Source organism: Pleurodeles waltl, chromosome 3_1 (assembly GCF_031143425.1).
Source record: "Pleurodeles waltl isolate 20211129_DDA chromosome 3_1, aPleWal1.hap1.20221129, whole genome shotgun sequence".
Lineage (NCBI taxonomy): Eukaryota > Metazoa > Chordata > Amphibia > Caudata > Salamandridae > Pleurodeles > Pleurodeles waltl.
This window is the reverse complement of record NC_090440.1, coordinates 1,786,220,481-1,786,248,075: the sequence shown is the minus strand read 5'-3', so window position 1 is coordinate 1,786,248,075 and position 27,595 is coordinate 1,786,220,481. Positions and strand designations below refer to the sequence as shown.

Below are 27,595 nucleotides of genomic sequence, written 5' to 3'. Positions count from 1 at the left end.
GTAAAAAAGCCTCTGAGCTTCCCTTTGAGATCTACGTCCCGACTTCAACAACAGCATTGGGAAATGCAGCACTGGTGTGGGTGACATGGGTAACTTCACCAGTGACTTCAGTATCTGTGTAAAAAAGTCAAATTATGTGAAGCCGGAACAGATTCAGCCGACATTAGAGAGGGAGCAACCAGCACCGGTGACACTTTGCTGAACTTTGACTGGTGAAAGAGTAGCCCTTCTCGCCACCAGAGTCGAACAGGAAACCTGGGCCATGGGCATGAGGGGCATGAATGATGTTTGCTGATACTGAGTTGAAAATCCTCTTAGGGAAAATGATAGCAGACCAATGTGGCCCGCAGGTGCACCAGATAGAGTCATCACCCTGCTGCAAATGCTGTAAATAGCATTACAACATTTGAAGGACCAACTCCTGGAGTAGGAAAAGCTGGATACCCTTGCTCCTGTTAAGGAGGTTGAGGAGGCACAGGAGGAACTGCATCTAACTCTGGGCCCGAATCAGGGCATCCAGGCAAAGTCTGTGGTGGTCTCAGACTCAAAGATGACGCCAGAGAATAAAAGAAGACAGACCCGGAGTCACCTCACCTCGATCATCGTGCGAACTCGGACAAGGCAACACTGACTACAAAGGCTCATTTCTTGAAGAACAATATGGGGTGCTATGATGCCGGTTCTTCTTATGTTTCCCTTCGGCTAACTTTGAGGGATGGGAAGACAACAACTTCAAACGCGACTTCCAACGGTCTTCCTTCTGTCTCACCTTGGCCATTAAGAGTTTTGCATCTCTCTACTTATCGCTTTGGGGTTAATCTTCTGACATGATGAACAGGCGTTGATGTCATGGTCCGAACTCAAACACCAAAGAAAATTTTCATGAAGATCAGTGATTGACATCTAACCCTCACATTCCTTGCAAGGCTTAAACCCAGATTTCTTAGGTGATGACATTTTCTACTACAATAGCGTTGCAATTTCGGAAAAAACATCAGACTCCTAACTCTATGGAGAGCCTATCAGAAAACCGTTATGCGTCAGAGGCAAGGAATAAAAGTGAACTGATGTCAGCACGCTGACGAGGGCATTTTATGGCTCCACTGACGTCATGTGGAGCCATGGACATTGTGACGTCTTGTCAACATGGGATTTCTGTGGAATGCTGGCGCACTGGGGATATTGAAAAGGTGAAGATTCTGCAGTTAGATGTATCCATCAGCAGGGGAGGATTATGTTGAGGTGTATGGATTGATAGAGATGCTAAAGGGCTGTCAAGTGCAATATTTGGAGATGGAAAAGGATAGTAGAAGGATTCAGGTAGAAAAGAGAGAAGATGCGTGAGTTTGAGGAAATAAGGATGTGTACAGCATGGGATAGTGCCATAGTGGGGGATAGTTGTTTTGGGCTGAGTCTTAGCACAGAGTTTTGGTTTGTGCAGAAATGAAGAGTCTCTTGGGTGGTTGTGGGAGTAGAAGGGTATTTATGTTTGTCATGCAGTTGTGGATAATGGTTGATGGGGGAAGGTTGGCTGGAGTCACGTTATTTGCTGCCAGTGGTAGGTAGGTGTTTTTGAGAGATTGTATGCATATTAGTTGTTGTGGATGTCTCCAGGTTAATATGTGTAGTTTGAATAATGGACGGCATTTCTGGCCCTACAAGACCCGAACAGGGAAGACGCCCTTGTCCTCTTGCATTGACAACCAGGCTGAGGCACCCAATTAGTATAGGCTGGTGGTGAGGTCACATGACTCTCTATCAGGCTCTTAGGCTCATTTGCAGGTCTAGCCTGGTGATTGCCCAGCAATCATCAAATATGTGCACCTGGTGATGGGCGTGTTCAGATTCCAGTATCTGGAGGAGCATAAAAGGTGTGGGGAATGGAGGAAGAGGAAGGAGATGGGGAAGGCAGGAAGACTAAGCCTTGCAGCAGTAAAACTTTGTAAATGGAAGGCAGGCAGAATTGCACAAAATTCAAAAACTTTTACAATTAACAGGAAAACGTTTTTCACAAAAGCAGATCTAAAATGACTACATCTTTGCTGTGACTCAGCGGATGCTTTAAGGGCCCCTTTCATTGCAGTCAAAGGAATACACAGCTATTGGGCTCATAAGCAGAATCAGATGGTCAGACCAGTGAGAGGAGAAAACTCATTTAAAAATACTATCTGACATGCCTACTTCAGTGGAAAGATTCACCTTAAATATAACTGTCATTTTTAATATTAGGTGATAATCTAATGTTTGGGCATGTGTTATGGGCATTTCAATTTGCCCTGAAAGGATTTCTGGAAACAAGAAAACATGTCTGCTGCACTCTTATTTAGAAAGATAATGTTGTAAGTTACTGTTGCCTGTTGTTTACTATAAGGCCAGTAATTTGCTTTGGCCCTTTAAACACTTCCACAAGCTTGTTCAATATGGTTTACTCTTATCTAAATGTCTGCACTGATTATCAACAAAAAGCAGATTACATTTTGAGTTTACATTTCATTGGTACTGTCAAGACTTTAGCTGGAAGTAACTTCAAAACAAACTCCACTCCTTCTGACCAAGAATCAATTTGCATGTCAAATACTGCTGGCAATCCTTATAGACTACAATAGGCATCAGGGACTTTCATGTGTTGTGACCGTACTTTTGGAGTCAGCTTTCTTTTTATAATTGTTAACACTTCAGATCAGGGTACTTTCCTTTCCTGTTCTTAAGCTGTGATGCCTGGCTATTTCTCTATTTCCAGAGTTCAGATTCATCTGTATCAATTTGTTACATATTTATCCAAATTAGGTCAGACACGGCATTGGTGTCCCTTTTTAATTCAGCTGTTTTGCTTAGTTATTTATATACATTTACATTGCTACATTAAGACAAACTACTGTAGCCATGTTTTAGAAACAACATTTTTAAGAAAACTATGCCAAATGAATCTGTGTATGGTGAAGCTAAGAACATTCAGTACGACTATATGTGTTAAATTATTTTGTTGACTTTCTCCATTTGAAAATCAAAGTTAGTTTATTCTTTTTAAAAATATTTCTGGCAGTTATTATATCTTCCTGTATTATTCTCACTTTATGAATAGCCACGAGAAGATGGAAGCACTGGTCTTTAGCAACAAGACCTCTCCATGGGACTCCACCTGGTGGCCATCGGAGCTAGGAGCAACACCCACACCCACAAACCACACAAGAAATCTAGGGATCATCCTAGATGACAAGCTCAACATGACGGCTCAAGTCAACGCAGCATGCATCTTCTACTTCCACATCCTACAAAAGATCTTCAAATGGTTGTCTCAAAAGACCAGACCGTCTGTCACACAAGAAATCATCACCAGGAAGCTGGACTACAGAATCACTCCCTACGCCAGAATTACCAAACAGCTCCTACACAGACTCCAGACCATTGCTGCAAGACTCATACGCTACCTCGCACACCACACCAATCGCACCTCCAGAAGCTTCACAGGCTCCCAATTTACAAATGCAGCCAATTCATATTTCTTGCGCACACTTACAAAGACTTACACAACACAGGACCAGAATACCTGGACAGCTGCATACGCTTTTACCAACCCACCAGACACCTACACTGTACCTCGATCACACACATTCCCTGCATCCCCAAAAGCAAAACTGGAGGTTGCTCACTCTCCTACATCACACCCAATACATGGAACGACCTCCCTTAACTCATCAGAGTCTCCACCTCACATCTTCAGTGCTGCAACAAGCTGTAGACTTGGCTCTTCGTATAAGCACCTTGGGGACTACACACTTGCCCAAGCACCAGGACACCCTCCCGAGTGATTAGTGCACTATACAAATCAATATAATATAACAAAAAAACATAACAGCACCAGTCTGAACCTGGAAAGGCTCTTCCAGAGCATTAGCTCTCCAGACCGGCCAGGGGGTGCCATGTGGCTACAATCAAGGGCGAATCCATCCCAGGTGTTATGACAGTGGGCTGTATATGGCGCCAACTGGTGTGAGCTGGTGTAATTTCCTTTTATATTTTCAAAGCCAAATCCGGGCCTAGTGAAAGCCGCTTGCCTTTTATTGCAAATTAAGAAATGTTTAGCATGTAAGAAAATGCCACTTTTAAGTGTGTCCCATTGGTAGAACATAATTACATTTTGTGTGATTTCAATTTAAATAGAAATCTAAAATATTTAATGAACATGAAAAAAAACGTGAGTCCAGTGATTTCTATGACAAATAAACGGGTTCAAATTAATAGTAAAAGCTCATTAGCTTTCTGTAGTACTGAGCTATCAGTAAACTAAATCACATAAATTAACAGTTAATGAGAGAAACAATGGTACATTTCAGTAGTTGAAAAGTACAGTCTATATTCTTACCTCGTATTGACATTCCTGAGATGAATAAAGATTTAGCGTTACAGTGCCGCTGTAATTTGCAGGTTTTGCAGTGTGAAGTTTTGCAGGAACGGTAGTCAAGGGTTCATCACTGAAATGAAATGTTTGTTTAACCAGTTACATTCAGGCAAAAAATGTAAACTCAAAACAATCACGGATTTATTTCTGTACGAAGTCAGACAGTGCAGGATTAAAAGTACTTTCTTCCTGGAGCTCGCGCTCAGCCAGCAGAATCAATGTCTCTCATAAGGCTAATGGTTACTATTACCAACAGCGTACCACTAGCTAGACCGCACTGGTTTACCACAGTGTCGGTAGATGTCGTCTGTTCTGGGGATTCGTAGGTGCTGCCTCACCCTGAGGGTATCAAACTAGATACTATTGGTGGTTGGTGCATTGACTGAGTTCTGTCCAGTGAAGAGAAAACCTTGGGTAATGCCGGGCTCTCATCTAGGGATGAGTAATGCACTGCCCCTTCTTTCTCACTCCCACATCTGACCCAAGGAAGGCAGAGAGTAGGAGGAGAGCACTTTGAAGCTGGTGGATAAGGAGAGACATTTGGCCACTGATGGGGGACAGCACAATGGCAGGCCTGTCTTTGCTTTCATGCACGAACAGAGATGCAGGATAAGGCAGCAGTAGACCACAAGATGCTTGAGATCACCAGCAGATTTATGGACCACTTTGTGGGAATTAGGGGGCCCAGTGGCTGAGTGTAGGCTTACTGATGGAGGGCTGTGGCAGTGAATGTCACCAGGCTCCCTGAAGGGCATACTCCAAGAATAACAATACATCAAAACCATCACTGCCCTAAAGGGAGACTATGGGGGTCATTCTGACCTCGGCGGTAAAAGGCGCCTACCGCCGGTCAGAAATCCTCCATAATCCCGCCGCGGTCGCGGAAACCCGCCACGGTCATTCTGACCCGCAGAAGGCAAACCTCCGAAAATCCGACCGCCACAACAGACCGCCAGACCAGCGGTCGGCGGAAAGGTGGAGGTGACAAAACCTCCACCGCCACGCCAACAGAAATACGCCCATGCCATTACGACCCACGAATCCACGCGGCGGTCATTCAAACGCGGTATTCCATTGGCGGGACACACCGCCGCGGTCAGAATACACACAAACGAACAAAACTCAGCCACATTGGACGATTTGAATCCCACACACCTGATACACATACACACACCACTCCCACACACACAATACAATATAAAACACACACCCACATCACCCACAAACCCCTACGCTAAAAAATTCGTAAAGAAGGCAAGAGCGAGACACCAGCATCCAAAAAATAACAGCCACAGCCACTCAACACCATCACCCACACACTATCCACACACAAAACAACACACACCACCACACTCAACTCACTTAAATACACATACTCCACCCCACACATCATACACACCACCCCATGGCACCCCAAAGACAACCCCGCTTCACAGACGAAGAACTCAGGGTCATGGTGGAGGAAATCGTTCGGGTAGAGCCCCAGTTGTTCGGCACACAGATACAATACACCAGCATTGCCCGGAGGACGGAGCTATGGCAGAGGATTGTCGACAGGGTGAACGCAGTGGGACAGCACCCCAGAAATCGGGAAGACATCAGGAAGCGATGGAACGACCTACGGGGGAAGGTGTGTTTCATGGTATCCAGGCACAACATCGCCGTGCAGAAGACTGGCGGAGGACCCCCACCTCAACCCCCACAATTCACATCATGGGAGGAGGAAGTCTTGAACATCCTGCATCCTGACGGCCTCGCAGGAGTCGGCGGAGGAATGGATACTGGTAAGTTGAAGCTTCAATACTGCTTCCCCCCCACCTGCATGCCAAATCATACCCCAACCCTCACCCCCATCCTCGAACCCCACCCTCACCCCCACCCCCATCCTCACCCCCACCCTCACCCCCACCACCATCCTCACCCCCACCCCCAGCACACCTATTCCCCGCCAATGTCTCACCATCACAACCCACACATCCCAAAACCTAGGCCTGCATGCGTCCACTAAGCATGGACACCCATCACCAAAGCATGCCCAATGCATATACACATCCCCCCCACAAGCCACCCTCACCAAAGCCCCCACACACGAATGCCAGCACTTGGGGACACGAGAACCCACAGATACACCCATATGCCACTCATTGAAACTATAACCATACCTCTATACCCCTGCAGGACCCGACCGTCAACACACCGCGGCGGAGGGGCCAGAATTCTCCACACCCCCCACCCAAGAGGCCGTCAGCGATGACAGCAGCTCTGTCGACCTGGACACCGATGACCAGCCCGGACCATCGGGGACCTCTGGACAGTCGGTTCCCCTCACACAGGCCCAGGCCACTACAGACCCTAACCCCTCTGGGAACACCAGCACAGCTCCCACCCAGCGGGCCCATGCCTCTGTCTCCAGGGCGCGTCAATCTGCGGTGTGTCTACCACTACAGGGCACCCAGGATAACCCACCACCCCAACAACAACAGGGACCTGGGGGCAGTGGTAGTGGGCACACCGGCCAGGGGGCAGAGGCCCAGGGAAACAGGGGAACTCGGAGGGCAGCTGTGCGACAGGGGGGGGGAGGAGAGGCCCAGGGAACCCACTCTCCACGAGGTCCTCACCACCATCATGGGAGCATACAACCGCTCCCAGGAGACGATGGCGACGGTACTGGCCCGGTTCCAGGAGATCCAGGCACTGCAGGAGGAACACTATCGGGGGTACAGGGAGGACATCAGAGCCATCAACACCACCCCCGCACAGCAGCAGCCCACCAGACCCCCACCTCCTGCAGGAGAAGAACCACCCCGCAAGAGGGCCCTGAGATCTCGCAAGAAGACAGAGTAGGATGTCAAGACCCCCGCCAGCAATGGATACCACCTGATGTCATCCCACTGTCCCACATTGTCACCCTGTCCATCCTTGAACTGCCCATGCTCCATCTCTCCACAGGCCTCTGGACAATGCACCTGTGTGACTGTTACTCTGGACTCTGCCATGGACATTCCTTCACCATAGCCCCCACCCACTTGAAACCACCCATCCCATTTTGAGCACTTAAATAAACACCTATTTTGCACCAAAATATCTGGAGTCTGGCTGTGATTTCAATAGATTGTAATTGACATGACAGTGCAAATATGTCCTTGTACATGGTGAAGTCAACAAACAGCTGCCCAAAGCTGTAGTCCATGGGGAAACGAAGCACAGGACTCGTAGTGGGGACCCCAGATCTGAAATAGGGAGGGAAAAGCCACAACTCAGTCATCATACACTGGGGCAAATAGACAGGCAGCAGAGATGCTGGAGAGTAGTTAACATTTACTAAATTATCTTTGAAATGTTACCTGTGTCCTATTGGAAGTACTGTTCAATGATTCTGTCCCTGTTGTCTGTTTCAGCCCCGTCGTCTTCCTCCTCGTCACTCTCCTCAGGTTCCACCACTGCCACAACACCACCGTCTCGACCATCCTCCTGCAGGAAAGGCACCTGGCGGCGCAAAGCCAGGTTGTGAAGCATGCAGCAGGCCACGATGATGTGACACACCTTCTTAGGTGAGTACATTAGGGATCCACCTGTCATATGCAGGCACCTAAACCTGGCCTTTAGGAGGCCAAAGGTGCATTCGATCACCCTCCTAGTACGCCCATGGGCCTCATTGTACCGTTCCTCTGCCCTGGTCCGGGGATTCCTTACTGGGGTCAGTAGCCACGACAGGTTGGGGTACCCAGAGTCCCCCACTAGCCATACACGGTGTCTCTCTAGCTGTTCCATCACGTAAGGGATGCTGCTAATCCTTAGGATGTAGGCGTCATGCACTGACCCTGGGAATTTGGCATTTACATGCGAGATGTACTGGTCAGCCAAACACACCACCTGGATGTTCATTGAATGGTAATTTTTTCTGTTCCTGTACACCTGCTCCCTGTCTCTTGGGGGAACCAAAGCCACATGGGTCCCATCAATGACACCAATTACGTTGGGAATATGTCCAAGGGCGTAGAAATCACCCTTCACTGTAGCCAATTCGCCCACCTCAGGGAAAATGATGTAGCTCCTCACGGATTTCATCAGGGCAGACAACACTCTGGATAACACCTTCGAAAACATGGGCTGAGACATCCCAGAAGCAATTCCCACGGTTGTCTGAAATGACCCACTTGCCAAGAAATGGAGTACTGACATGACCTGCACCAGAGGGGGAATCCCTGTGGGTTGGCGGATGGGGGACATCAGGTCGGGCTCCAGCTGGGCACACAGTTCATGGATAGTGGCACGGTTAAGACGGTAGGTCAGGATAATGTGGCGTTCTTCCATTGTCGACAGGTCCACCAGCGGTCGGTACACGGGAGGATTCATCCGTCTCCTCGCCCAACCCAGCGGACGGTGCCTAGGAAGGACAACATGGAGCACACAGTCAAGCAACCCACAGGTACGTACTCACAGCTAGCACAGTATACGATTCTCTATGCAGTGAATGGCGTGTCTGAGTGGCTATGCAAGGCCTAGGCCTGTGTGACGCAGTTGAAATTGAGCCATGTGGGCCCTGGAAATGGCGGCTGCCTGACCTGTGAAGTGTGACAATGGGATGTGAGGTCAATGCGCTGGCGTGGCACACCGCGGCGGGCGAAGACCGCGGCGCAAAGCCGCATTGGTTAACATTGAAGCCTATGGGTTTCAGGAGCCAATGGCGAAGGGCGCCGGCGGTGGCGGGACGCACCGCCGCGGTACGCACCGCCGCGGACGTCACCGCCATTTTCTATCTACTTATCCACTTGCGGCTTGAACTTTCACAGGAGAGGACCTATACTGCAAGTGTTGCTGTGACCTCGGTCTGGAAGGGACAATGGCTGCTGCACCTGGGGAAAGGGCCCCTGCCTTCACTGGAGAGGAGTTGGAGAAACTCGTGGATGGGGTCCTCCCCCAGTATGTGCTACTCTACGGTCCTCCAGACCAACAAGTGAGTTTAATTCAATCTGGATTTGGGGCCACTGGCTGGCTTGGGGGCCTGGCGGGGGGCCTGGCGGGGATGGGGGGCATGTTGGGCCTGGCGGGGGGCATGGCGGGGGGCCTGGCGGGGATGGGGGGCATGTTGGGCCTGGCGGGGGTCATGGCGGGGGGCCTGGCGGGGATGGGGGGCATGTTGGGTCTGGCGGGGGGCATGGCGGGGGGCCTGGCGGGGATGGGGGGCATGTTGGGCCTGGCGGGGGGCATGGCGGGGGGCCTGGCGGGGATGGGGGGCATGTTGGGCCTGGCGGGGGGCCTGGCGGGGATGGGGGGCATGTTGGGCCTGGCGGGGGGCCTGGCGGGGATGGGGGGCATGTTGGGCCTGGCGGGGGGCATGGCGGGGGGCCTGGCGGGGATGGGGGGCATGTTGGGCCTGGCGGGGGGCATGGCGGGGGGCCTGGCGGGGATGGGGGGCGTTGGGCCACTGGAAAGGAAAATGCTGACAAACTTGAACGTGGTATTTCTCCCTCCCTGTACGTGTCACATAGGTCCGCGCCCATGAGAAGATCGGGATTTGGCGTGCCATCGCCAAGGAAGTCCGGACCCTGGGGGTCCACCATCGACGGGGCACCCACTGCCGCAAGAGGTGGGAGGACATCCGCCGCGGGACCAAGAAGACCGCCGAGTCTCTGCTGGGGATGGCCTCCCAACGTAGGCGGGGTGCCTGCCGTCAACTGAGCCCCCTGATGTTCCGGATCCTGGCGGTGGCCTACCCTGAATTGGATGGGCGCGTGAGGGCAGCACAGCAGACACAAGGGGGTGAGTACAAGCATTATCTACTCTGTTGTCGCGCAGTGGAGGTGTCTGGTTGGGGGAGGAGGGCTGGGGGTCCCCCTAGGCCAGGGCGATATCTGTAGGCTGGGCACCCCCGTAAGCCCCTGTGTCCCCAGCCACCACCCTCAGTAGTTTGTCAGTACAGCCATCCCTGGGCCGTGTCATCCATGGGTGCAGTTGTCAACTCTAGGCGTGTAGGGCATGTTCCACGGAATGCGTAGCGGCCCCCAAGTGCGCAACTTAGTGCAGGGGGCATCTGTGTCTGTCATGTCCGCTAACTGTACGGGAGATCCATGTACTCAATATCCCTTTATTTCTCTCTCCCCCCCCCTTTTTGTTTGTCTTTCTGTGCTTGTGTGCATCAGCATCATCAGGCGGAGGAGAAGTGGCATTGGGGCAGGAGGGAGCTGCATCTCACATGGCCCAGGAGGGCCATGCCACAGAGTCAGACTGGACCAGTGAGACGGAGGGCGAGGGGAGCTCCACGACGGGGACGACTGGACCCTGCAGCGACACGGACACGTCCTCGGAAGGGGGCTCCCTTGCGGGGGTGGCACCATCCGTGCCCCCCGCCATTACAGGTACAGCCGCCACCCAGCGCACCATCTCCGCCCTCCCAGCAGCCCCTCAGCGTTCGCCCCGTGCCCGCTCTGCCAGGAAGCCGGGCATCTCCTTCGCCCCAGGCACCTCAGGCCCTGCCCCTGTTACCCCCGCTGCCCTCAGTGAGGAGGTCATTGACCTCCTCCGAACACTCATTGTTGGGCAGACTACCCTTTTGAATGCCATCCAGGGGGTGGAGAGGGAGGTTCATCGCAGCAATGCGTACCTGGAGGGCATTCATTCGGGTCAGGCTGCCCATCAGCGATCGTTCCAGGCTCTGGCCTCAGCACTGACGGCCGCCATTGTCCCTGTCTCCTGCCTGCCTCTACTAACTCCCTCCTCCCAGTCTCCTGTTCCTCTGCCTGTCCCACCCACACCATCAGACCAGCCTGCACACACCTCAACACCCAAGAGAAGCTCATCCAAACATAAGCACCACAGATCACGCAGACATTCACACACGCAACATTCCGATGCAGACATGCCAACAGTCACTACCACCTCTGTGACCCCCACCTCCTCGTCTCCCTCCTCCCTCCCTGTGACGTCTACACTCACACCTCCATTCACCTCACCATCAGCCAGTGTTTCCATCACCAGCACACCCTCCACTCCAGTCCGCACACGTGCAGTCACCACCCCCACTGCCATTTACACGTCCCCTGTGTCCTCTCCCACTGTGTCTGTCACCCCCTCTTCCACACCACACAAACGCAGCCACCCACCCACCCAACAGCCATCCACCTCACGACAGCCTATCCCTCCTGCACCTGCACCCAAAGACAGCAAACGTGACTCACCTACAACCACATCCTCTCCCTCCACTCCCATTCCCACTGTACCTACCACTCTCCATTGTCCCAAGAAGCTCTTCCTCGCCACTACTAACTTCTTTCCTGACCCTGAGCCCCCCCCTCCTTCTCTTCGGGGTAAGAAGAGCACCTCAGCCACCACCAGCCCTGCAGCCCCCTTGACAAGGGTGCAGGGGTATTGGAGCCCGCCAGCCCGCATGTCTGGATCTTCGCCCAGCAGCAAGGGGACAGCCAGCCCACCCCCTGGGAAGAGGAGCAGAAGGCGGAAGGGGCGCCGCAGGAGCCCGCCTTCTACATCCCCCCCGGACACCACCCAGAGACAGTCACCAGCTACAGCTCCAAAGGGAGGGAAGGGCCACAGGCCCACGACTAAGGAGGGCAAGGGCAGCAAGTCGGAGAGGTCAGGCAGCAGGCCTGCTGCCCAGGAGGAGCCCACAACCCCCATAGCCGCTGCCCCGGGAGGAACCGGCACAGCTGCCCCGGGAGAGCCCACCACCCCCATAGCCGCTGCCCAGGGAGGACCCAGCCCAGCTGGCCAGGAGGGCCCCACCACCCACAGCCCAGGTGGGCAGTGAAGGAGCACCATCCCCGCTGCCCAGGAGGGCACCACCAGGCAATTAGCAGTTGGCCATAGACCGTCCGCCGTCTCAAGAACCGCTGAACTGGGCCCTTCAAGGCAAGGAGCGCTGAACTGGGCCCCGCCGTCTCAAGAACCGCTGAACTGGGCCCTTCAAGGCAAGGAGCGCTGAACTGGGCCCCGCCGTCTCAAGAACCGCTGAACTGGGCCCTTCAGGGCAAGGACCGCTGAACTGGGCCCCGCCGTCTCAAGCACCGCTCCGCTGGGCCCCGCCGTCTCACGCACCGCTTAACTGGGCCCCGCCGTCTCAAGAACCGCTGAACTGGGCCCTTCAAGGCAAGGAGCGCTGAACTGGGCCCCGCCGTCTCAAGCACCGCTTAACTGGGCCCCGCCGTCTCAAGAACCGCTGAACTGGGCCCTGCCGTCTCAAGAACCGCTGAACTGGGCCCCGCCGTCTCAAGCACCGCTCCGCTGGGCCCCGCCGTCTCAAGAACCGCTTAACTGGGCCCCGCCGTCTCAAGAACCGCTGAACTGGGCCCCGCCGTCTCAAGCACCGCTCCGCTGGGCCCCGCCGTCTCAAGAACCGCTTAACTGGGCCCCGCCGTCTCAAGAACCGCTGAACTGGGCCCCGCCGTCTCAAGAACCGCTGAACTGGGCCCCGCCGTCTCAAGAACCGCTGAACTGGGCCCCGCCGTCTCAAGCACCGCTCCGCTGGGCCCCGCCGTCTCAAGAACCGCTGAACTGGGCCCCGCCGTCTCAAGAACCGCTGAACTGGGCCCCGCCGTCTCAAGCACCGCTCCGCTGGGCCCCGCCGTCTCAAGAACCGCTTAACTGGGCCCGCCGTCTCAAGAACCGCTGAACTGGGCCCGCCGTCTCAAGAACCGCTTAACTGGGCCCCGTCGTCTCAGGAACCGCTGAACTGGGCCCTTCAAGGCAAGAACCGCTGGCCCTTTGGCAGACGTGGCAGGGCAGGATCTATCTCGGGCAGGGCTGCAGGATGTCCTCTGGCCAACTTGCCTCCTCCAGTGGCAGTGGGGTCTGTTATGGACTGTATGGACTGTGGCTTTGCTCTCCCCAGGATGGCCCAGTGGGCAGGCCACCCACTGTATGGACTGTATGGACTGTGGCTTTGCTCTCCCCAGGATGGCCCAGTGGGCAGGCCACCCACTGTATGGACTGTTTGGACTGTGGCTTTGCTCTCCCCAGGATGGCCCAGTGGGCAGGCCACCCACTGTATGGACTGTTTGGACTGTGGCTTTGCTCTCCCCAGGATGGCCCAGTGGGCAGGCCACCCACTGTATGGACTGTTTGGACTGTGGCTTTGCTCTCCCCAGGATGGCCCAGTGGGCAGGCCACCCACTGTATGGACTGTTTGGACTGTGGCTTTGCTCTCCCCAGGATGGCCCAGTGGGCAGGCCACCCACTGTATGGACTGTTTGGACTGTGGCTTTGCTCTCCCCAGGATGGCCCAGTGGGCAGGCCACCCACTGTATGGACTGTTTGGACTGTGGCTTTGCTCTCCCCAGGATGGCCCAGTGGTCATGGAGTCCCCTCGTGGATCTGGCGTCGTGTACTCAAGTGGCTGAGGTGCCCCCCCTTCCCTTCCCCCTGAGGTGCCTGTCCTATTTTCTTTCTGATGCCCCTGCAGTGTTCTCTCCGTGGAGTTCTTGTCGTGGGACTGGGCCTTGCCCCTATGCACAGGACCCCTGTGATCCACGGACAGTGGTTGGACTACATTTAGTAGCTGTATATATTTTGTACATAGTTTATTTATTTATTGGGATTACTGGTGTCCATATTTCAATATATCTGCCCGTTTATGATCTCTTCTTTTGGTCTTTGCATTATTTCGGAGGGGGGTGGTTTGTGGGTTGTGACAGTGATCTGTGGGAATGCATTGATGTGTGTGTTGTAGTGGGTATGGGTGGATGGGTGTGTGCCGGTAATCTTTTCCCTCCCCTGTGTCGTAGGTGCAGTACTCACCGATGTCTTCCGCGCCGCCGGGCGTGCTCCTGGTATATGAGCAGGAATAGGAGTGCGGGGATGACCTGCAACTCTGGTTCCATACTGCCGGAATCTCGCGTGGAGTGCGTAGAGGTGAGCGTTTTCCCGTTCGTAGTCTGTTTCCGCCGTGTTCTTATCGGCGGTGCTCCCGCCCCGGAAAAGGTGGCAGATTGGTGGGTCGTAATAGGGTGGGCGGTACATTGTCTGCCGCCTGGCTGTTGGCGGGAACCGCCGCGCTGTTTGTTTGTACCGCTGTGGCGGACGGAGTGTTAAGTTGGCGGGCTGTGTTGGCGGTTCCCGCCAGGGTCAGAATTGCATATTTTAGACCGCCGGCCTGTTGGCGGCTTGGCCGCCGCTTTATCACCGACCGCCAGGGTCAGAATGAGGGCCTATATGTTGAAGGGATTTGGGGGTACAGGCAAAAATATCTCTGAGATACAACTGGAATTCCAGGAACGAAGCAAATCCCCAATCGTTAAGGAAAAAAATACACTAAGGATGCCAGAATAATAAATGGAAAAGTGCATGCAACACGCATATGCTGACAAAAACGGGTCAGAAAATGTAGTGAACGCAGAAAACTAAGCCTTGACAGCACAGAACTGTTTTCACAAAACTGTTTGAAAAAGGCTCTTTAACAAGAGAAGTGTTGCCACGGGCCAACTTTAGACACACATTCATGGGGGTTATCAAGGTCCTGTTTCCATATGACGTCAATATTCTCCCGATTGCATTAAACTCGGGTGCGTCAAGTCATCATTTTAATGATTCTTCTAGAACCTATCAGATAGCTGTTACAATAATTGTTATGACCCATGGACTGGGCTTATCTGTGATAATAGGACCAGCGAGGAGACAAACTTCATAGGTGTGTTTTTTTAAGGCAGGAACATTCTGTCATGTATGTAGAGCGTGAGAACCTTCTGGGTGTGAGAGTTCATATCTGTGATGCATGAAACCTGGATAGTGTCAGGGCAGACAAGTCCCATGGCGCCACGGGAATCTCATGGTGTAGGCCATGTTGGATTCATAAAGTGCAAGTTCCTCGTGCTTCAGACTGTTCTTTGCTACGCAATCAAGATACGTATTTGCTGCACCTGGATTCCTGGTGCCAGCATTGGAATACAAATGCTACACCTGGGGCTATCAAAGAATTTCGTATTTAGATAACTATGCTGAATTACATTGTGTTCAAGGATTCCCACATTGATATTCTGAACATTATTTTTCTGGAATCATCGTTTCCAAGGATATGAACTCTACCCATCACTATTTTCTCAATGAGAGGGGCAAGAAGAATCTGCATTTTTAAGGGCCTCTTTATTTTTCTTTGGTCAACAATGGTATTAAGTTGTTAATGGTATTGACACCAGTAAGGACGTGACTGTTACCAAGGAAGGTTTAATACTAAAGAAAAAGTTACTTACCTTACTTACCCTACTTTGATAATGCTCTTTCTGGTGGATACTCTGAACCTTTAGAATATTTCCCATTCGCCAGACTGGATCCAAGTGTTTTCACAGCGGCATTCCCTCCCACTGCTAGGTGGTACAATGCTTTCACGTTAGCTTTGTTACGCCCCGGAAGTGACAATGCAGAGCCACATTACAGGCACCACTGCTGTGCACTGCTGTCAGTTTCTTGCATGACTCTGTGCCATTGGATGCAGAACACTAAACAATTGGGGGTACCAGTGATCAGCTCTCTAATTTGGGATTTCCTTTTTTTTTTTTTTTTAGAAAGCGTTTCATTGGTTTTTGTATTTTAATGAAACAGAACAGAGCAAAAATCAAGTCTGGCACAAAACATGTACATATATGCATAAGGGCAATAGTTTGACATCATCTTCTCACAATGGCACCCAAAACAGTGTACCCATATCCCATGGACCCAAGGGACGTATATCCGATGACAGCGTCTCTTGCAGAGGCCAGCAAGTCAAGAAACAAGTGTAACCCTCTATTACCATTTAGCTTGTCATGGGCTCAAAGGATAGTATCTCTTTGTCCATACACCAAAACCTAAATGGACAGGGTTCTAGGTCAATCCCTGATGGTTCGCTCAGTTTTCCCAGATTTTAACATACGTGTGGGGGCACTATCTAGCCTGATAAACTTGGCGTTTCAGGCCTGTACAGAAGTCCATGCCTTTTGCCCAACCCTCCACAGTCTTTCACGTCCTTGCAGTGTCACATTTGGCCACCAGAAATCCCAACCAGGGCAGCATCCTCTGGCAGCTATTGCCTTCTGCTTCCTCAGTTATATGTTGTAGGGTTAGTTTCAGTTACCTGGTGATCCTCCAGCCCAACACCATCACCAGGGTCCCCAATACCCCCATGAGAAGCGAGATAGAACAGGACAGCTCCAGAAGGTGTGTAACAAGGCCCCATTAGCATCACTGCAAGTAAGTTTTGGAGTTTGTGGGTCCAATATGGGACAGCTGTGTCGGAGTATGGTATGTGCGTTGAAGTATTTTAGGCTGTATGAGGTGGAACGGGACTTCCACTACAGCTTCCCTTGGGTCATCGTTGCTTCTCTTCAGCACTGATCATAGCTCTGGCCTAGATGTCGGGACCAAGCCTCTCTCACTGGTATCATTGAGTTTGGCTGTTGAAGTAGCAGTGTTTGATAGAGAACCAATAGCTTGTGTGTTTTGATGTCGGTCAGTAGGATTTTTGCCTCCATTGGTGAATAGGATGGGTTTTCAGTGTCTATGAGTAGGTAGGGGATGAGGGCGTGTCACAACTGAAGATAATGGAAGAACTGGAGCGGTGCATTTGGTATTCTGTTTGCAACTCCAAGAAAGCCTTGAGGGACACACAGGAGAGGACATTCCCCAGCATTGTGAAGCAGATGGCATCCCATTTGGCAAATCCGCTGAGTGCAGACACCTGAGAAAGTCTAGTCCCCCTCCAAAACAGCCGGTCAGCCGGTTTGCCCATCCCGCTGCCTTTGTTGCTTCCTTCCATATGGTCAGTACGAGTCACGCAGAGGCAGGCATTTTGTTAGGCATGGTGCCAGCAAACAGCTTATGAGGGAGGCAGTCGCAGACCAGGACTCATCCTTCCTCAGCGTATGCCAGGTACCCAAACCCCTCAAAAACCACCAGTCATTGACTATCAACAGATGTGCTTCTCTATTATATAGCAGTATGTCAAAAGATGGTCTGCAGCATTTTGAGAGGGCGATGCGGGGTATCCCCCCACTCCACAGGAGCTCTTGCAGTAGCGCCTTCGCCCCAGTGAAGAAACCTGTATTTACTGGAAACTGGAAATTCAAAAGTTGATATATGAGTCTTGGCAATGAGACCATCTTAAAGATGGCTAAGAAGCCCAGCAACGACAGTGGGAGGGAGTTCCAGAATAATGTTGCAAATTAGCCTTTTTAGCTGGGAACAGATGTTGGGATAGTATGCCAGAGCCTTATCTTCTGCAATGTATAACCCAAGGTACCTGAATCCCTGTGCGATCACCGTATCTTCTGTGCCCACAACATGACCGCTGTGTAGCATGCAATGGGATATATGGACAATTTAGCTGTGCTAATCTGCAGGCCTGAGTAGGACCAAAAGATGTTAAAAATTTGCAGGGCTTGAGGCCAAGAATTGGGGGAATTTATGATCTTTAGTGCTAAAAAGAAGGCCACTTCACAAAATGGGGAGGTTGGAGGGCAGTGAGGAATATGCAGTGAGAAAGAGTATTCATCACAAAGAGCATTACCAAAAGGAAATAACTTGTTTTGATAGATACTTCTAATTGCACATTCTTCACCTCTAGAATAGATACCAAAGTAGCACCTCCAGAAGGAGGAGGGTTTGTGGACTGGGCTCACAAAGCAGGCAAGTTTTTAAATCGCTTATGTGTGACATTTACATGGTGTCAATGTATTTATGAGTGACATTTTACTGCCAAATATGCGACACTTAAAATAATGACTAACGTATGACAGTGATTTCTCAGTAGCTGACTGGGACTTAAAAGCTCCATAAACACACAATTCACTGTTCCCCACTGTGCCCATCAGGATCCAGTTCTGTTCCTTTCTAATTACGCTTGCATGACAACTGCAGTGATTCCATTAACCAACACGTTTCATAACGTAAATGAGCACATTTCCCACTGATTACTTTTACTTACACGTATCTTTCATTTAAGGTGCATGCCTTATTTTATATGCAGGTTCTTTTGCATATCCCTAAAAATATAGATTTTTAAGCTTTTGCTTTGTGTTATGCACTTAGGGCCAGATGTATCAAAAATGAAAATTGCGACTTGCAATTTGCGAGTCCGTGCGACTCGCAAATTGCAACTCGCAATTTGCCATGCAGAAAGGTGTCTCAGACACCTTCTGCGACTCGCAATGGGGTCACAAAGACCCACCTCATTAATATTAATGAGGTGGGTCGCAGTTTGCGACCCCATTGCGAGTATGGGCACTCACGGGGATGGTGGCCTGCTGGAGACAGCAGACCACCATGTCCGTGACTGCTTTTTAATAAAACAGTTTTTTTTTCTTCTATCTGCAGCCCGTTTTCCTTAAAGGAAAACGAGCTGCACTTAGAAAAAAAAAAACGAAACCTTTTGTTTCGGTATTTTTCAGAGCAGGCATAGGACCACTGCCTGCTCTGAAAAATTGTTTTTGTGATCATTCACAAAGGAGAAGGGGTCCCAAGGGGACCCCTTCCCGTTTGCGAATGAGTTACCATCCACTTCAAGTGGATGGTAACTGCGAGTTCATTTGCGATCGCTTTTGCGGTCGCAAATGAACTTGCATAGCGTTGCGAGTCGCAAATAGGAAGGGAACACCCCTTCCTATTTGCGAGTCGGAAACGCATTTTGCGCGTATCGGATCCGACTCGCAAAATGCATTTCTGAATCACGGAGAGGCTATTGCGCCTCACAAACGGCGTTTTTTGCAGTTTGCGAGTCGCAAAACCCTTCCTACATCTGGCCCTAAATGTCTGAACATTTTGTGACTGCTTGTCTTATGATGTTGTAATACAATTTTCAAATAATGACTTTGGCTTAGTCACAGTGTCTTCTTAGTCGCAGACTGAGACTTGGTAGTACTATAAATACACAAATGACCATTTAGAACAGCAACAAGTAGGATTCAGTTCTGTTTCTCTCTGGTCACACAGACACTCACAGACATCTGAGGTGATTCCATTAAGCATCTGAGGTTTCATAACCTCAGTGAGTGCATTTCTCAAGGATTATTTTACCTTTCATTTAAGGTGTGAGTTAATTTATATGTAGTTACCTGATAGTGAACGACCAGCAAAAGGGTGGCCTGGCAATACTCTGCTGAGCTCAGCTGTGCCAACCAGAAGTGCCTTCCCACTGACTGCCAGGCTGTACCGGAGGGTGTATTTTGGCTGGTCTAGGGCTACTGGGCTGCAGACAGTGCAGATTGTAAGCAGGCTTGATGGTGATAGGCCTGATACTTGCTTGGGACAGCAGGACAATGTACATTGAAGAGCCCTAGCTGCTTTTGTTTAAATATATCATGCAGTGCTTCTTTGGAGAAGCTTTAACATGTACGACTAATGCATTTTAGTGTGGTGATACAGAACCAGCACTAAAATGCACTAGTTGTGTGGAACTTGTAGGACTGGGCTCAGACCAAAAAGTTTGCAAGGATCGAATGGGTAAAATGGCCTTTTCGTCCAGCTGTCAAAGCAGGAGTGCTTTGTGAACACGTGCATTAGCTCCTATATTGCAACCTGACAAATAGAAAGAACAGGCACTGCTCACACCAACACAAAGGTATTATCCTTGGGCCTTGTGGAATGAGCCCTCAGTCCTTCCAGAGGCTGTTTCTTGGTCAATGTGTAGCAGAACATGATGCAGACCTCGACAGAGTCCTTTTCTCTACCACCTTAACTTTATTAGCCAGGAGAACCCCACAAAAAGCTGATCCTACATCTGATGGTCTTTGATGCAATCAATGTAAAAGCTCAAGGCTCTTTAGGGATTCACTAAATGGAGTCTCTCCTCCTCTTTCAAGGGGAGAGGTGGGGAAAATAATGTTGGGAGGGTGATGGTTTGAGTGGGTGGTGAATGCCGACCTCTCCAGTTGCAGGAGTCACCACTCAATGTGTGTTATGTCTGTGTCTAGTGCACCTCCATGCAGTGGCCCTTCAGTGTAACCTAAAGCATCCCATTCAGTAGAGTGCGCTGTAGTGGTGTCAGCGTTACTTCTGAAGTAGTTCTGCTATGGCTGTGGCAACCAATTCGCAAAAGGGTGGGTCTTCCAGTGCCACTGACTGTAGGTGCCATGTCGGCACAGGGCGGGGTGCCAGCGTACCAGGCAAATTGGAGGTATTGAGGGTTATGTTCCGAGTGGGTACGACCTAGATAGTCTACATTGGTGATGCAGGGTGCAATGTTGAGTGTTCCTACTAGTCTGTCAATCCTCACATGTAGTGAGTGTGGTGTTGAATAATATACTAGAAGTCAACTAATCCCCAATGTTGCACCTGAGCTTAAGTGCCTGAGCATTGGAAGAGGCAGAGTAGGTGGTAATGGAGGAAACGACCTGTCCCGCATTGTATCAAGCACACTATTAAAGTCTCACTCCAGTATCCAAGGTAGGCCACTCCAGTATGATAGGTTCATGACAGGTGTGTAGAAAAGTCACTTGCTCTACATTAGGGGCGTATATAAGGCCTATTAGGACGTGGTGGCCATCTAAACAGCCCTTCACTAAGGCATACCTACTCTTTGGGTCTGTGACCACCTCATCAGGTGCAAATGGAGTACCCGGTCTAACCATGATGAGCACCCCTCTAGTGTCTGAGGGGAAATCAGTAGCATACAACTGACCCCGCCAGTGTCTCTGCAGTATGGAAGCCTCCTGGCTTGTGAGATGTGATTCTTGTAGAAAGATAATGTTAAAAAAAACTGCTTCTGAATTGGTGGCGGGTTAAACCTTACAAATGCACCTGTCTTGAACTACCATAAATATTAAAACTCTGTGAACTATATTGTCACCCAATATCTATGGCTATACCTGTGCACAAATCACGGCACCTGCCACCACAGGGGCAATCCTGAAAGGATTACATGCAAAAAGATAAGGATAGTGTACCACTGCGCAAAGTCAGTAGAGTCCAGTAACACAACATTGTCTTTTAAAAATCTTCATTTTTTATACTTTAGGGCTTTATTATAAGAATGTCTTAGGCTCCGTTGGTTCTCAGTATAGTTGACACCAGTTCAAAATGGCCGACGTATTTATGCGATATTAAGAATAATTTTATTGTGTAATAGTCGCTATAGCAACTTATATGCATCTTGGGTCCTGTTTAGTATAGAGTATCAGTTTCTTTTTTACTTTTTAGGGCTTTATCAAAACTCCTGTTAAGCCCGTATAATGCTAGATGGAGCCTATACATCTGTTTGTAGAATGGATGACACCATTCAAAAATGGCCGATCTGTTTACCTAAGATGGCGACTATTCTTATTCCAGAACGGTCGCCATAGCAATGAGTATGCCACCTGTGTCAAATAATATTGTTATCTAGATTGCCCAGGGTTTAAAAGCGGATGTCAAGCTGGGCTCAGTTTACTTTCTTTGCCGACCGGAACGGACATGGCTGATCCCTTATGTTATGGGGTAAGCAGTTACTAATTGATTGCAATTTCACGCGCTTCACGGACCTTTCAGGCAGTATTATCGATGACTAGGCATTTAAATTTAAATATACCGCAAATGCCTTTTCTTTGTAAATGTCATCCTGTGGAGCGCTGTTTTGTAATATGCCTATTAATTTCCTCTCCCATTGGGATTGTTTTGTAGTAATAACATGAATTAATAGCATATTAGTACATGTGTGGTGTTAGAATTTATAAATATATGTTTTTGTCTAAGCACTTGTAGGTTTGTGGGGTTATGGTTTATGAGCTGTGGTTTTTTGTAAAATAGAAATAGCTTAAAAGCTTTGGGTATTATGTTTAGAGTGCAATTTCTCGTGTTTTTAAAAAATTATATTATGGGCTCTTTTGGTGGTCTTTCTTTGTGGCATTTTTGGCCATTTATGTAGGGCTATTTGTTTATGGAGTTTGTTGACCTCTTTTTAAATTCTCCATCTTTTGAAAATTTTGAAAATATTAAATTTATGTGTGGGTAGTCGATAATTTTGGTTGTTACTCGTTTCTCAATCCGTGGGATATTACATAGTGTTGTCATTCTTTTTAGTAATAATAGGTTGGACATTTAATTCCAATAATATGGAAAGACAATCAAGTTAAAGACCATGCAACTATAAGGTATGATGTGTTTGATATCATATTTATTTCTCTATATATAAAAAATGTATTATTATTTTTTCTTTTCAATAAATAAATTGTTAAAAATTATAGAATGATGGCGATATTATAAAAATCTTTAGAACTATGTAGATTATATCCTTTTAAAAAAACTGGTGTTTATATTTTGTCTTTTGTATTTTGTCTTTGTAAATATTAGTAATATGTGTCATGTGATATATTAATATATATGTCTTCATCGACTATATGTGTGAATAACATTCCTGGTAGCATGTGTCCCTTGTCTCTTATGATTATTAGTTCTTTATGACCATAAGTATGTGTATTAGAGGTGATTTTCTTGTATATATTTTTTGTATGTTTTTGTACATTTTCTTTTTGTTGTTAAATTATTTTTGTATTTATTGTGTCTTTTCTGTCCTGGTGTGATATATACATTCTTTTTGTGTTACATTTCAGCCCTTAAGAAGTTCTTTTGTGTAGGACGAAACGCGTTGGCTGAGTGCTCGATTGTTCAAGAAAAAGCAATAATAAAAAATGAAGATTTTTAAGAGACAACGTTGTGTTACTGGACTTTACTGACTTTGCGCAGTGGTGCACTATCCATATCTTTTTGAAAGGTAATGTTACTGTTATGTCTGCGAAGGTACAATAGATGGCATACCTGCAAATAGGGGTGTGGATGCCTCTAATATTGCACGTTAGTATTTTGATGGAGGCCATGGCGAAAGTTAGGGGTATGAGAATGGTATCTTGAAAGGGCATTGGCAAGACAAAGGAGTCACGCTCGAGCTTAAGCTTAACAACGCTGAGAGTGCTCATGAGTGAGGAGTGTAGCGTGTATAGGGCATCGTAAAACAACACAACAATAAAGATAGTAACTAAAAAATGCCCTTAGAGCAGTGCACCAACTGGGCGCCAACATAAACCAGTTTGTAACTAACATATAGGCGTGCTACGAAGTACACTCATGTAGGGGGGAGAGTATTATCACTAGAGGCAACAAACCCCACAATATGTCAACAACGCAGGGCATAATTTTGTCTCTTTTAGGCAAGATTAATAAAGTACAGTCATTAACGTCATTGGTATACAGTAAAGTTAAGAAGCATGGTGACATTACTCATGAGTGAGTCCCTGGAGCAGATCGTGAAATAACCAGTAACATTGGCTTATCTTCACAATGCGTAGGGAGTTGGTTGTGGTATCAAAGGTATGTACTGGTCATATGAGGTCATCGGCCATCTGTGGGGTCACCGCTGTTGGTGTCCCTGTCTCTGCCTGTGAGGGCCACGTAGTGACTGAACTCTCATCACTTGAAGAGTAGGGCAGGTTTTTCTCCGAGCTCCATCAGTAAGAGCGGCAGCATGCTGAGCGCCTGGTGTCGCTCCGCAATAATTGACTCCAGGTCTGGTGCAGTTTTAGGTTCAGTTGAGTGGTGTGGTGTAACCCCTTCCAGCGGCGCTATCTGCCCAGTCTACCCAGGGTTGCCAGTGACCCAAGGAAGGAAGGCAGGAAGTGTGGGGATGGTGGAAGTACAGCCAGTGCCAGGCATTGTCAGCAGTGTCAAAGAAGTGTGTGACACCCACAGCAGTCACTCTGAGTTGTGCTGGAAAGAGCAATGAGTATTTCATATCCAGATATCTGAGCCGCTTTTTGACGGCCATGAAAGAGCTGCGCTCTCTCTGAACCATATCTTTATATTCAGGGAAAAACCTAATGTGAGCATTATCTATATGGATCTCGGGTAGTTTACTGGTCTTGCCCAGTATAGAGTCTCTATCACAAAAATGTAACAGTTTCAGTACCATTGGGTGGGGTTGAGATCTGCGTGGAGGTTTTCTAGTCAGGACAGGGTGTGCTCACTCAATGGGAAAATATGGTGAGAGGGTATGTGAAGGAAGTAGGTCCCGCAGCCATTGTTCCATCTATTGGACAGCATAACTGCCTTCTTTGCCCTCTGGGATACAAACAACACATTCAGTGTTTCTTATGGATCGTCCTTCAGCCCTACACTCCAGGACAGTGACGCGCTCACACAGTGCACGCAGAGAGGAGGAAAGATCCTTAGTCTATGGTTGTATATCCATGAGAGTCTGCTATGACAGGGCGACCCAGTCTGCTTCCTTGTGCTGAACATCGTATAATAGTGTTAGATCTGATGCCACTTTGTCAATTTTGCTTTCCAATGAGTTCAACTGCAGCAAGCACTTTCTCAAGTTTATTCTCTATTGTCGTACTAGGAACCAATGAAGTTGGTGTCATCACCTCTGTACCAGCAAGCTGGAGAGCAGCGCAAGACGAAGCTGCGTGTTCTGCCCATCGTAAAAGAGTGTTAGATCTGATGCCACTTTGTCAATTTTGCCCATTTGTTCCCAGGAGACCCATCGTCTGTATCCTTGTAACTGGAGTTCACTGAGCCGTCTATGTGTCGAGGGTTCTTAGCAACATATCAGGGACTCCCCAACCTTTGTCTTTGCGTATGTCTGCAATTCAATTAGGACCGCACATCACATCACACCAGTGTCCCGGTAAGTGGTCTAGATGTTGTGTGGTTAGGAGTCAAGGATCATGGCAGTTAGAGACTAGCCCGATGATCCAGTAGCAAGCTGCCATGTTATAGTGACGTTATGGGCTAGGCCCGCCACGGCCCTTGTGCCACCCGCTGACCTGTCAGATGTTAGCTCCACTGAAGTGTCAGGTGTTAGCCAGGGGTCAGCTGGAACGTTTTGGTTGTGCAGGCCTGGTTTCAGAAAACATAAATTGGCCCGGGCCCAGAACAGCGGCAAGTAAGGCCAAAGAACATGGCTGCTCTGTCCCACAGTGCACTTTCAGCCCGACTCAGAGGGGAATTTTTCACATGCATTCGTTAGGGCCTTCCTGTGCTTCACCCCAGCCCCGGGCTTGCAAAGCGCACAATGGCGCACAATGGGTGTTGTGGTGGTGCTTGTCTAGGCCCGACACAGCCTCCAGGTCCAGCTGCGCCTTCTCAGCAGCGGCACGGTGGCGGAGACGCGTAGAGCTGGGCCACAGGTGCCCCCTTCTACAGTGATGGTGGAGGCTGCAGTGAGGCCAGTTTGTAGAAAGCCCAAGGCAGTCAGAGACGGTACACAAGCCCAGCACCAGCAGTTACTTCAAGGCAGAGGCGAGGCAGTTCGGGGAACATGAAGCAGCAGCATGCCGCCCCAGTAAAGCAAGAAGTAAGGCCCAAGGGTATGGCTGTACAATCCCACAGTGCAGCTTCAGCCCAACTCAGGGGGTATTTTTTGCATGCATTTATTAGGGCCTCCCTACGCTTCACCCCAGGTGCGGGCATGCAATGTGCACAGCGGCGCACGGTGATGCCCTCTCAGCAGCGGCCTGGAGGCAGAGCTGTGTGAAGCAGGGCCGCAGGCGCCCCATCCGTAGTGACAGTGAAGGCCGCAGTGAGGCCCAATTGTAGAAAGCCCAAGGCACACAGCGACAAGAGGGTGCACAGGCCCAGTGCAAGCAGAACCCTCAATGCAGAGGCGAGGCAGTTCGTGGCACGTGAAGCAACAGCGTACCTTGCCCCTCCTCCGTGTCCCATGCTCTCAAGCACCACAGTAGTAGCCTTGCCGGTCCCCTGTGGGACCTCAGACTCCTTGGCCCCAACGATGGTGTCCCACAACCGAAGGCTGTAGAGACACGATATCAGTGAGACTCAGAGAGCAGCAGCATCACCATCAGCGCAGAGAAGGGTAGCAGCAGTTGTTGGAATGACTGTGAGATGCAATGCAGGCAAGACTGGTGGGTGATTGCTCTAGTTGGGAGGATTAATAACGGATAACTGGGTTTACTAGTGAAGCCTCCTCAGAGTGAGTCTGCCATTTTAGCTAGCCGGGAAACACCCTCAACGCCGACTCCGTTAACCACGACTTTGTTGTTTTGTGCCTTAACCACGCATGTGCTGAACAACGCACATGCGTGGTTAAGGCACAAACAAGGGAGTCGGCTGAGGAGGACGACGCGACGACTCAGGTAAGTGGGGCAGGAGTGGGGGGTCGGGGTTTTAGTTTTTGGGGCAGGGGGCGGGGTTTTAGGTTTGGAGGGCAGGGGTGGGGGGGTTAGGGTTTTATGTTGAGGGCCAGGGGTGGGGGGGTCGGGGTATTTTCTGGTTTAGGGCTGGGGGTACGGGGGGTCGGGTATTTTCTGGTTTAGGGCCGGGGGCAGGGGTGGGGGGTCGGGGTCTTAGGTTCGGGGTGGGGTGGTCGGGGTATTTTCTGGTTTAGGGCCGGGGGCAGGGGGGTGGGGATTTAGGTTTAGGGCCAGGGTATTTTCTGGTTTAGGGCTGGGGGGGCTGGTGGGGGGTTGGGATTTTAGGGGTGGGTTGGGGGGTCGGGTAATTTTAGGGCCGGGGTGGGGGGGTTTAGGGGCAGGGTGGAGGGCTCCGAGTAGTTTTAGGGGTGGGGGTTGGGGTACTTTAGATTTCAGGGATGGGGTTGTTTTAGGTTTTGGGGGTAGGGTGGGGGGCAGTTTTAGGGGCGGGTTGGGGTTTTAGGTTTTACGGGTAGGTTGGGGGGTTGGGTCATTTTAGGGGCAGGTTGGGGGGGTTTAGGTTTAGGGGCAGGGTGGGCGGCTTGGAGTAGTTTTAGTGGTGGGGTACTTTATGTTTCAGGGATGGGGTGGGGGTTATTTTAGGTTTTGGGGGTAGGGTAGGGGTCAGTTTTAGGGGCGGGGCAGGGGGGTCAGTTTTAGGGGCAGGCGGGGGGGCGGGTAGTTTTAGGGGCAAGGGTGAGGGGTTGGTGTGGGTTTGGGGGGGTGGGGAGTCACGCTAATTTTTAGGGGTTGGGGGAAGGGGGGATGCATGCAGGAACAATAGATGCCTATCACTAATGCCTTTACCAGGAATGTCTTTACAACGAAAAATCGCTGTTAAGGCATTCGTGGTAAAGGCATTAGTGGTAACAATGAGGTCGTTGTTCCGACCTCATTGTTCAGGCATTCGTTGTTCCGGCAGGCGTCCTTCCAACATACATCCTCCCCCAACTGCATACCCTCACTGTTCATTCTGGATACCTGCTTAGCGTTGAGTATGAGTTGAGGCTGCCTCTAATCTTGTATGCTCATGTTGGACCGAGTAGTGACTCTGTTTGGGAGTTTGTAGTGGTTTTTTCTCCCTCAGTGATAGATA

General features: G+C 49.9%; 1 protein-coding gene across 5 annotated transcripts in view; it reads right to left on the bottom strand.

Moving 5' to 3' along the window:
- The window catches only part of PGAP1 (post-GPI attachment to proteins inositol deacylase 1), a 764,579-nt gene that overhangs the window by 431,618 nt on the left and 305,366 nt on the right, over positions 1-27,595 (bottom strand). For all 5 annotated transcript variants that reach the window (XM_069225850.1, XM_069225846.1, XM_069225848.1 and 2 more), the window contains one exon: positions 4,364-4,472. In XM_069225850.1, the coding sequence (XP_069081951.1) occupies positions 4,364-4,472 (109 nt within the window). The remainder of the gene's footprint in view (positions 1-4,363; positions 4,473-27,595) is intronic.